The 11,938-nt window shown below is 43.9% G+C and overlaps 1 protein-coding gene across 6 annotated transcripts in view; it reads left to right on the plus strand.

The window, feature by feature from the left end:
* The window catches only part of DLC1 (DLC1 Rho GTPase activating protein), a 546,175-nt gene that overhangs the window by 522,002 nt on the left and 12,235 nt on the right, over positions 1-11,938 (plus strand). For all 6 annotated transcript variants that reach the window (XM_037740874.1, XM_037740877.1, XM_017535550.2 and 3 more), the window contains 5 exons: positions 3,368-3,431; positions 5,570-6,993; positions 8,026-8,202; positions 11,384-11,543; positions 11,669-11,867. In XM_037740874.1, coding sequence (XP_037596802.1) covers positions 3,368-3,431; positions 5,570-6,993; positions 8,026-8,202; positions 11,384-11,543; positions 11,669-11,867 — 2,024 coding nt within the window. The remainder of the gene's footprint in view (positions 1-3,367; positions 3,432-5,569; positions 6,994-8,025; positions 8,203-11,383; positions 11,544-11,668; positions 11,868-11,938) is intronic.

Raw genomic sequence — 11,938 nt, forward strand, 5'->3', positions numbered from 1 at the left:
AAAACAAAACAATGTTGGGGAAGGATGGAAAGATGTAGATCAAAGGGTATGAAGTTGCAATTAGGTTGGATGAATAAGTCTAAGAGATCTAATGTGGTGAACCCAGTGGGCCGAGGTTTCGGTGGTTGGGGTTAGCCGAGATCGAGTCATTGCAAAAAAAAAAGAGAACAGAAAAAAAAAAAAAAAAAAAAAAAAAAAAAAAGAGAGAGGGAGGGAGGGAGGAAGGGATGGAAGTAGCATGTAATTTTTTAAAGCAATTGCACAGACTCCAGGAAAATATCTTTAAGAATTGGAACTATTTTTACTTGTGAGAGTCTTACTTGGAAAATTGTTTCTTTTCCCCTTCTCCGTCTTCTCTTCTTTATTTTTCCTCTGTTTTTACTTTGAATATGGTGGGGCCCAGGTCCCCTCTTGCTATGCTTTTATCTGGGCTCCTGCAGCCCCACGCAGAGAAGCTCTTGAACCTTTGATAGGCTAGCCTTGTGCTCCTCCCTCTTCAGAGCAGGGTGCAAGTTGCCCAGAAGATAAGAGAGACATTCCTGTGGAGCCCAGCCTGGGAGGGTCCTTAGGGGGATGGGAAAGGCCCAGGTTTCTGGATGGATGGGTTAGGAATTTCAGCATTTCAGCCTCTGAGGAATCCCTTCGGATATAAATTGCTTTCATTTATTACTATCATTAATATTTATGTTAGAAGGGAACACAGATGACCGGGTACAGTGGCTCATGCCTGTAATCCTAGCACTTTGGGAGGCGGAGGTGGGTGCATTGCCTTAGCTTAGGGGGTCGAGACCAGCCTGGGCAACAGAGCAAAACCCCATCTCTACTAAAAATACAAAAAAAAATAGCTGGGTGTGGTGGCGCACACCTGTTGTCCCAGCTGCTCTGGAGGCTGAGGGACGAGGATCACTTGAACCTGGGAGGCAGAGGTTGTAGTGGTGAGCCAAGATCGTACCATGGCACTCCAGCCTGGGCAATAGAACAAGACTCTGTCTCCAAAAAAAAATAAAAAGAAAGGAACACAGAAGTTACTGGGTTTGAGAGCCACCATGTTTTAATCATGTGGAGTCAGACAAGATCTGTGACCTCCCCAAGCCCCATTTCCTCCTCTGTAAAATGTGAGTAAATCATAATATCTGTACCACAGGGCAGTCGGGAGGACGAAGATGAAGTCATACATAGGAAATGCCTAGCATAGTGCCTGGCCCACAGTAGGCTTCAGTTTGTGTATCTGGAACTATGATTTCATATCAGTACTATCTCTGTTTAGTAAACAAGGTCCCAGCGGAGTACATTCTTTGGGGGTCATCCTCTGGGACAAATGAAAACCACAGAAGCTCTAGGGTATAAACTCTGGGCTTTAGGCTTGTAATTCCATTAGCTGGGTGTTACCAACATCAAAAAGTAACACTGACCTTTATAGAACTGGCCTCCTGGGTCCTTTTCCTTTGACTCAAATCTAGAGTTTGTGAAGCTAAACCCTTCCCTGGCCCCATAGGCCTCTATGTCTAGTAAATTTGGTTATAAACACCACTCAACCATTAAAGTCCAAATGAAGTCAAGTTGAGTATTTGATTACAGATTTGATGAATGGAACCCAGACCTAAGGCTAACTGTAACTATTTCAGGTTCTTTAAATCTTGAAAACATTTGAGAACTAAAGCACTGTGGGTGTAAATCATTTAAGTAATTGATACCCCTAATAGAGGGACCTTATATTCTCTCATTTTAAAGTGTGCAGACTTTTTCTTATTTGTTTTCTTTTCCTCCCTATGAACAGAGAGAATTTTTCTGAACATAGGCACTCTGTGCTATCTTTGTTTACTCTATAAACAGGCTACCACATAAGCTATGAAGTCAAAGTCAGGCTTATCAGGCAGGGGAAAATACTTTCTATTCTGTTGCATCAACATTATTAGGCACACTGCGAGAACAGGATCAGGAAGATAAAGCCTTGAGGAGGTCTCGTGGTTCCCAGGAATTTGTACGAATGAAATGCTCTTATCTGATGAAAATGCAAGAATTCCAATTTGTAGGAAAAACTGGAAAACTGGTGATAGTAGATAGCAAACAGACACATTACAGGTTCATCGGAGGAAGACTTAAGTGATGATCATCCTGGAGATGTCTGGAAAATTGGGGCCTGGAGGGCTGTTATTCATATTTGCACATACGATTTAGTCCATCATATTTAAAGAGTATTTTTCAACTATTGCATTATTTCCCCATGAGGTTTTGGTGTTTTTGTAAGTGTTTTATTTTCAATGAAACTTAATTTCCCTAATTTTAAATTGATGTTGCCGTTTGGCAGAGGTATTGGTATCAAAATTACAATAGGATGCCTGTTGCAAAGAAGAATCTGACCTGAGGGCTTAATTTTTAACATTTGGGATCCCTGAAGTTACAGTATGCAAATTCTTCAGATGCTCACTTGTCCTATTACTGTGACTATAGTACACATTATTTTATCCTAGCTGTTCTAAATATCGGATATGCGAGGGCTCCAATTTCCTTTCTGTGCAAGGACTCTACAATTTTGAACAGGCCATCCAAGATTATGATTGATTGGAGATAACTAAAGCTAATTTTTTTAAAGTCGAGTTTTGATTTGAGATACAAGACACTGTTTATTTTGCTAAAAACTCAACTTGGTTCCTGTTACTCTTTCTATTTCTATGAAAGCAGACTTCGCAAACTTTTCTTTTTTTTTTTTTTTGTCTGAGATGGAGTCTGGCTCTGTTGATCAGACTGAAGATCAGTGGCATGATCTCAGCTCACTGCAGACTCCACCTCCTGGGTTCAGCCTCCACCTCCTGGGTTCAAGCCATTCTCCTGCCTTGGCCTCCCAAGTAGCTGAGACTACAGGTGCCCACCACCATGCCCAGCTAATTTTTGTATTTTTAGTAGAGATGGGGTTTTGCCATATTGGCCAGGTTGGTCTCAAACTCCTGCCTGTCTTGGCCTCCCAAAGTGCTGGTATTACAGATGTGAGCTGCTGCACCCAGCCACAAACTTCTTTTTTGGCCCCATGTGTGGTGCTCCATAATGGCTCAACCTAAGAATTACTGGAAGAATGATTTTTCTCAGTGAGAACAGCTCATTGAGAGTTGAAGAATCAGAGAGACTTGATAGTATCATAGCCGTATGGCATTTTACACTGAAATATAAAAATTAAAGTGAAAAACTTAAATATGAAGCTATTTTTAAACAACTCACTTTTTAAAGAAGTTTCTAAAACTATTCTAGGTATTAGACATTACTAAGTTCCAAGAAACTCTTTAAATAGATGAAATGTTTACAAACAGGTATTTATCCACTCATTCATGAGTGGTTGTCTGTCTTTGCTAACGTGAGTTTCTTTGCTGTATAGGCGTCTAAATACTTTAAACAAATGTGCGGTGATGAAGCTAGAAATTAGTCCTCATCGGAAACGAGTGAGTATACAAATTGGGTAATAGAATTAGAGGGAAAGGGGTGAACAGAAAAGTGAATGATGTGTTTTGTAATAGGCTTTGCTTCTCAAACTCTTACTTTCTTGTTCTGCAAGCATCTACATCTTGAATGGTATCATCCAGACTGATAGCCTTATGTAGTTGAAGCCAAGAGATGCAACTAGCCCATTACCTTATTTTATCTGTTGTTTTTGAGCTCATCACATCATCGATTATTTTGCATATTAACTCAATGCCTGCTACGTAATAAAGGGATCATGCTTAAAGAATCCCAGTGGATTTTTCCATTGCTCATTAGAGGAAACAAACAAGTTTATTTCCACTCTTCTGTCTTCCCAAACATGACAATAACTGTGCTTCAGAGCTGTGGAAAGTGAAGGCCAATTTGTGAGATATTGAAGAATAATAATAAGAGATTTGGAGGGAGGAAAGGAATTGGAGGAGGAAGAGGAGAAGGCAGGAAATCCTACACATTTTAGTCAAATGGTACAGAACTGAATTGGATGGTATTTTCTTCTGTGTGTGAGTTGTGAAGACTTTTTATGTGATCTTAGGAGAGGAGGTAGGTGTAGTACTAGGAGTTAAGTGTCACAAATTAGAGTAAACAGAAATAAGTCTGGTCAAAGAACATATTTCTGACTTCCGGGTACAAATTTTAATTACGCCAGAGTCCCTGAACTGAAAAACATTGCCTTCTTTGGGAGTTAAAGCTTTTAAACAAATGGACTGGAACTTCAGCGCCCACTGAGCTGTGTAGAAGAGCCCTATAAGCCAGCGCCCCATGCTTGCCACTCACTGTCCTGTGAAACTTGGGTCATAGGATATTTTCCACACCAGTGGAAAAGATATATATCATACTTAATTGTACCCTTTGATATGCTGCCGAAAAGGCCCAGATGCAATAGTCCATGTGACAGCATATCCCTGAATCCTGTACATAAATTGGGAATTATCAGCAAAGATGTTCCTTAGTGTTTATGAAAACCGCAGGCTGTCAGGGCTGGGTATTTGTGAAGCCTTGTTAAATTGGCTGGAGCGTGTCTGACGTTGAAACTTCACAGGACAGCTGTGGCCTGAACACTAGCCCTCATGTCTTATGGGGGAAGGGAAGAAAAGGTACTGGTATGAAGCTCCAAAGCACTGTTAGTAGACTGAAGCTGAGTAATGACCCACCTTGATTCATGGCCCCTTTAGTCCAGTAGGAGATCTTATAAATTTTTAGTGTCTGGAGATTTAAGTTGCCATGCTTCTTAGTGTTTTGAAAACTAACTTTTTAATTGCGAGAGGGAAGATAAACATATTCCAGCAAAAGACAGCACAACTGAAAGCAGTCCGGAGGCAGTCTGCTCATTGCTGACTTCAGTTCAGAATATTTTGCATGCCTAGAATTTTCACCATCTCAGAAGTTTTTTCTGTGAGCAATTAAAGAACAGCCTATAGATCCCAGAGTTTCCATAAAATAACTCTTATTAAACTAGCAACATTTGGTCAGGCACTCTCCTGTTAAATTATTTAAATATGCCTTTGTTATTAAAAAAAAAAAATGCCGGGCACTGTGGCTCATGCCTGTAATCCCAACACTTTGGGAGGCCCTGGTGGGAGGATTGTTTGAGGCCAGGAGTTTGAGACCAGCCTAGGCAACGTGGTAAGACCTCCTCTTTACAAAAAATTTCAAAAAGGAAAAGAATATGTAAGTGGGGTTGGGCACTGTAGCTCATTGGGAGGCACAGGTGGGAGGATAACTTGAGGTCAGGAGTTCAGAACCAGCCTGGGCAACACAGCAATACCCCATCTCTACCAAAAAAAAAAAAAATTAGTTGGGTATGTTGGCACCTGCCTGTAGTCCCAGCTACTAGGTAGGCTGAGGTGGGAGGATCAATTGAGCCCAAGAATTTGAGGCTGCAGTAAGCTGTGATCATGCCACTGCACTCCCACCTGGTCAACAGAGTGAGACCCTATTTCTTAAATTAATTAATTAATTTAATTAAAATAAAGTACAAGTGGGGAATTGACACTAGTAGCATATTATGAGCAGCCTTGGCTGCCTGGCCCTTAGCTCATGCCCTGCACACTGCTGGCTGCCAGCCCAGTGTTTGAATGGCTTCTTTCTGTCTTTGCAGAGTGATGATTCAGACGAGGATGAGCCTTGTGCCATCAGTGGCAAATGGACTTTCCAAAGGGACAGCAAGAGGTGGTCCCGGCTTGAAGAGTTTGATGTCTTTTCTCCAAAACAGGACCCAGTCCCTGGGTCCCCAGAAGACTCCCACCCAAAAGACGCAGCAAGCCCTGGAGGCGCGCTGATGGACCTCAGCGAGAGCCAGGAGGTGTCTTCCGTCCGCAGCCTCAGCAGCACTGGCAGCCTCCCCAGCCACGCGCCCCCCAGCGAGGACACTGCCACCCCCCGGACTAACTCCGTCATCAGCGTTTGCTCCTCCAGCAACTTGGCAGGCAATGACGACTCTTTCGGCAGCCTGCCTTCTCCCAAGGAACTGTCCAGCTTCAGCTTCAGCATGAAAGGCCATGAAAAAACTGCCAAGTCCAAGACGCGAAGTCTGCTGAAACGGATGGAGAGCCTGAAGCTCAAGGGCTCCCACCACAGCAAGCACAAAGCGCCTTCGAAGCTGGGGCTGATCATCAGCGGGCCCATCCTGCAAGAGGGGGTGGATGAGGAGAAGCTGAAGCAGCTCAACTGCGTGGAGATCTCCGCCCTCAACGGCAACCGCATCAATGTCCCGATGGTACGAAAAAGGAGCGTTTCCAACTCCACGCAGACCAGCAGCAGCAGCAGCCAGTCGGAGACCAGCAGCGCCGTCAGCACGCCCAGCCCTGTTACCAGGACCCGGAGCCTCAGTGCCTGCAACAAGCGGGTGGGCATGTACTTGGAGGGCTTCGATCCTTTCAATCAGTCAACATTTAACAACGTGATGGAGCAGAACTTTAAGAACCGCGAGAGCTACCCAGAGGACACGGTGTTCTACATCCCGGAAGATCACAAGCCTGGCACTTTCCCCAAGGCCCTCACCAATGGCAGTTTCTCCTCGTCCGGGAATAACGGCTCTGTGAACTGGAGGACGGGAAGCTTCCACGGCCCTGGCCACATCAGCCTCAGGAGGGAAAACAGCAGTGACAGCCCCAAGGAACTGAAGAGGCGTAATTCTTCCAGCTCCATGAGCAGCCGCCTGAGTATCTACGACAACGTGCCGGGCTCCATCCTCTACTCCAGTTCAGGGGACCTGGCAGATCTGGAGAACGAGGACATCTTCCCCGAGCTGGACGACATCCTCTACCACGTGAAGGGGATGCAGCGGATAGTCAATCAATGGTCAGAGAAGTTTTCTGATGAGGGAGACTCGGACTCAGCCCTGGACTCGATCTCTCCCTGTCCATCCTCTCCAAAACAGATACACTTGGATGTAGACAACGACCGAACTACACCCAGTGACCTGGACAGCACAGGCAACTCCCTGAATGAACCGGAAGAGCCCTCGGATATCCCAGAAAGAAGGGATTCTGGGGTTGGGGCGTCCCTAACCAGGTCCAACAGGTAAGAACTTCTCTCCTTCCTCCAGGTTTGTGGCCCCGGGGGTCAGAAAGAGATTACCTCTGCCTGTTCTGTGGGAGGACATGGGATTGAGTCTGGCATTCTTAGCCATGCTCATTCCTAAGGAAGGTGTCAAAGCATCAACATTCAAAAAATGGATATGATTGAATGAGTATGAAGTTCTGGTTGGGGAAGATGAAAAAAGTTCTGGACTGGGAGGCCAAAGTGGACAAATCACGAGGTCAGGAGTTCGAGACCAGCCTGGTCAACATGGTGAAACCCCGGCTCTACTAAAAATACAAAAAATTAGCTGGGCATAGTGACAGGCACCTGTAATCCCAGCTACTTGGGAGGCTGAGGCAGAAGAATCACTTGAGCCTGGGAGGCAGAGGTTACAGTGAGCCAAGATCATGCCACTGCACTCCAGCCCTGGTGACAGAGCAAGACTCCATCTCAAAAAAAAAAAAAAAAAACGTTCTGGAGATGATCACATAATGAGAATAAGCCTAGTACCACTGAACTGTACACTTAAAAATGGTGAAATTGGTACATTTTATATTGTGTATATTTTACTGTAATGGAGATAAAAGCATGGAATAGAAATCAAGTCCTCTCAGTTCCTAAGACAAGATGCCAGCAAGCAACACATTGCTAATGTTGTTTCTACCTATTCAAAAGCCTTTGGGCCAGGCGTAGTGGCTCACACTTGTAATCCAATACTTTGGGAGGCTGAGGTGGGAGGATCACTTGAGGCCAGGAGTTTGAGACCAGACTGGACAACATAGAGAGACGCCATCTCTACAAAAAATTTAAAAATGAGCCAGACATGGTAGCATAGGCCTGTAGTCCTGGCTACTCAGGAGGCTGAGGCAGGAGGATCACTTGAGCCCAGGAGTTAGAGGCTGCAGTGAGCTACGATGTCACCACTGCACGTGAGCCTGGGCAACAGAGCAAGATTCTGTTTCAGAAAAAATAAAATAAATAAAATCAAATAAAAAGCCTTCACATGCACTTTCCTCTCCTCTTCTCTTGTAGGCACCGACTGAGATGGCACAGTTTTCAGAGTTCACATCGGCCAAGCCTCAACTCTGTATCACTACAGATAAACTGCCAGTCTGTGGCCCAGATGAACCTGCTGCAGAAATACTCACTCCTAAAGCTAACAGCCCTGCTGGAGAAATACACGCCTTCTAACAAGCATGGTTTTAGCTGGTAAGAGTTTAAATAATCAGTCAACTGTTGTTGAAAATGATATTTTTGGTCAGCTCCTTGAGTTTGTTCCCATATTAGGAAAATGACACTTCTCTCCTTTATTAATATATTTCAATATTTCATCTGTCATTCGATGGCAATCATTCTTCATCTTTTTTTTTTTTTTTTTTTTTTTTTTGTCAAGGTCTTGCTCCGTCACCTAGGCTAGAGTACAGTGCTGTGGTACGATCTCGGCTCACTGCAGCCTTGATCTCCTGGGCTTAAGTGATTCTCCTGCCTCAGGCTCCAGAGTAGCTGGACTCCTGAGTAGGTAGGAGTACAGTTGCTTCCCACCATACCCAGCTAGTTGTATTTTTTTCCCTTTTTGTAGAGATGGGGTTTCACCATGTTCACTATGCTCGTCTTGAACTCTTGAGCTCAAGGGATCCACCCACCTCGGCCTCCCAAATTGCTGGAATTACAGGCGTGAGCCACCACGCCAGCCACTCTACATTCTTGAGGCCACATTTGATAATGCTGAAGCCAGTGGAGACTTAGGAAATTATCAGTGTGGGTTAGTTGATTGAGTTTTCAACTCTCTGATGCCAGTTGATGGGAGTAAGAATACATTACTCTTGCATCACATGGTATAGACACCTCTTTCCCAATGTTAGAAATAAAACACTATAGGTAAATATATGCACAGTATCAGATCATATTTTTGGACAGAAGGAAAGAAAAACATTAAGATTCAATGAGACCATCTTTGAAATTCTTGATTTACAGTACCTGGCCATATAACCCAATTCATGCCTGTTTTTAGAAATCATTTTGGGGCAGGAGCGGTGGCTCATGCCTATAATCCCAGCACTTTGGGAGGCTGAGGCAGGTGGATCACATGAGGCCAGGAGTTTGAGACCAGCCTGGCCAACATGGCAAAACCCGATCTCTACTAAAAATACAAAAACTATTAGGGCGTGGTGGTACACACCTGTAATCCCAGCTACTGGGGAAGCTGAGGCATGAGAGTCCCTTGAATCCAGAAGGTGGAGGCTGCAGTGAGCCCGAGATAAGGCTATTCCACTCCAGCCTGAGCGACAGAGTGAGACCTTGTCAAAAAAAAAAAAAAAAAAAAAAAAAAAAAAAAAAAAAAAAAAAAAAAAAAAAATCATTTTGGATGTGAATATTTGAAGCATCATTAGAAAAGCCTACCTGTGCTAAAGAATTCAGGTTACATTTTTTTCTAGCAAAGACCCTCAAACAGTGAATAATTATTTTAAGGAATTCCCTACTCTAACATATTTTAGACTCAAATGTAGAGATGAAGTGCATTGTATGAATTGTTGATAGTTACTTTGAACAATATAGCTCCTTAGTATGTAGAATGTGAGGGTAGGCTGTAAGGCTAGATGGGGTCATGGATATCACCTAATCTGGGTACATCTTAATTTTTCTACTATCAGTGCAAGGCAGAGAAATGTTTCTAGATTGACATCTCAGTGCATTTTTCAGTGTCAGCTGGGAATCCTTAAATTCTTTTCAGTAATCTGAGTGTTTATTATCCAGTTACACATCTACTGCATTTGATAAAAATGGAGAAGCTGCCCATTTCATTAGCAGCGCTCTGTAGCAAGCCCAAGTTGCCTGAGAAGTCAGCAAAGCAAGGAAACTGTGCTTTCTGTCTCCAGCTCCTCCTCTTCTTAGGACGCGTAGTGGATTTAACTTCGGCATCAAAGCACCTCCTGTTCAAAGGCTGTTATTATATAAGCCTTGCTAAATACAGAAGTTGTTTGTTCTGAATGACAGAAATAAGTATTGACCGGTTTATCCTCACATGCTTCAGATTCTCGGTGGGGATCGTAATGTGTTCTTTTCACATTCCGCCACCGGACTGTTCTCCCCCAACAAAGCGAGTATTATACACACTTATAGGCATGATACCATATACTTAACTGTATGGAAATACAAACTTAACTCTGCTCTTTCGTTTTACCTTTCCTGGAGCTATAAACACTAACATGTCATGGCTGCTAGTGAGCATTCAAAAGTCAAAGCGGTCTGTCTTCTCTGGAGTTCCTCTGTGCTTAGAGTAATATTTTCCCTGCTGGCTATTTAAAACTGCATATTTCAGATTCTCGTCTCTGAGTTGCCCACCCCCCCAACCCACCAAACCCTCAAGAATCTGAAAGTCCATAATACTACTTGGGTTCTAGTCAGCGTTTCCAGTGACTCAAAACCAACTGTAAAAGCCTCACATTGTGGGATCTGTGGAGCAGGGAGGAATCCTACACAAGGTTCTTTTCCTGTTTGGCCTTGCCCTTTCGGGTCCCATTAAGAGAGGTCATTTGGAGAACTGGAATTTCTGCTTGACAGCCTGAAATGCATAACATGCGTTTCCTGCTGTTGCATATACTGCTGGCATGGACCTGATTTCAGGACACTGGGGAGGCTGGGGTCCTGGGGTTGACTCACAAAACCACCATTGTTCCTTTTCCATCTTCCTTTAGAAACCTAAAGATGTTATGTTCTCCCGGGTCATCAGCAGAAGAATTTATTTTGACTTCAGTTCATTCAATGTTGAGCCCTGGAGTTGACTCTCAGTGTATTAGGCTCTCATTGCTGTTTTCACGTCATGTATTACCTGCACCTTTTGACCCTAAATGCTTTGGATCTCATCAAGAAATCAGAAGTGATTCTTACCCTTTTTTTCAATACAAAAGGGACCTTGTTTTTCACACTCTATCAGAAGCACCTAATTAGGATATTATATGTTGTTTTCTGCTTGTTCCTTCCTATACTACCATTCTATAAGGAAATCCATCAGCTTCCTTAAGACTGTAGACCCCAAGGTTCAAGGTGGAAGGACACTCCCACCTGAGGAAATGAGACTGGACCTCACAGGCCCAGCTCTTAGAAAATCTAAAACAACATTGTCCAGGAGAACTGTCTGCATGATAGGAATGTTCTTCATCTGCACAGGCCAAAACAGTAAGTACTGGCCACAAAAGACTAAGGAGCACCTGAAGTGTGGCCAGTACCACCGGGGAACTGAATTTGCCATTTTGTTTAATTTACATTTAAATAACCACCATATTAGCACATATCTGGAGCCCCCACGGTTTACCTACAGAAGTGGACAAGTGTAGACAGACGAGTGAACATGTTCCCCATCCAACACCACCATCTCTGTGTTCTTTAACAGGGCCATGCCCAAGTTTATGAAAAGGATCAAGGTTCCAGACTACAAGGACCGGAGTGTGTTTGGGGTCCCTCTGACGGTCAACGTGCAGCGCACAGGACAGCCATTGCCTCAGAGCATCCAGCAGGCCATGCGCTACCTCCGGAACCATTGTTTGGATCAGGTGAGAGCACTGCCTGCGGGTGCGTGTACTCAGGGGAGCTCTGCTTGCATGCAACTTCTAGTTGTGTGGTGTAAACACTGCTTCCATGTTAATGTACCCAACACAAAGTGTTGTTCTTCCAAAAGGTTGGGCTCTTCAGAAAATCGGGGGTCAAGTCCCGGATTCAGGCTCTTCGCCAGATGAATGAGGGTGCCATAGACTGTGTCAACTACGAAGGACAGTCTGCTTATGATGTGGCAGACATGTTGAAGCAGTATTTTCGAGATCTTCCTGAGCCACTAATGACAAACAAACTCTCAGAAACCTTTCTACAGATCTACCAATGTGAGTGTCCTTTGACCTTAAGTTTGTTGGCATTGGGGAAAAATGGGACTAATGGAAGCTTTCCTTGATAG

This window comes from Cebus imitator, unplaced genomic scaffold, assembly GCF_001604975.1.
Source record: "Cebus imitator isolate Cc_AM_T3 unplaced genomic scaffold, Cebus_imitator-1.0 Scaffold5, whole genome shotgun sequence".
In the NCBI taxonomy this organism is placed as follows: domain Eukaryota; kingdom Metazoa; phylum Chordata; class Mammalia; order Primates; family Cebidae; genus Cebus; species Cebus imitator.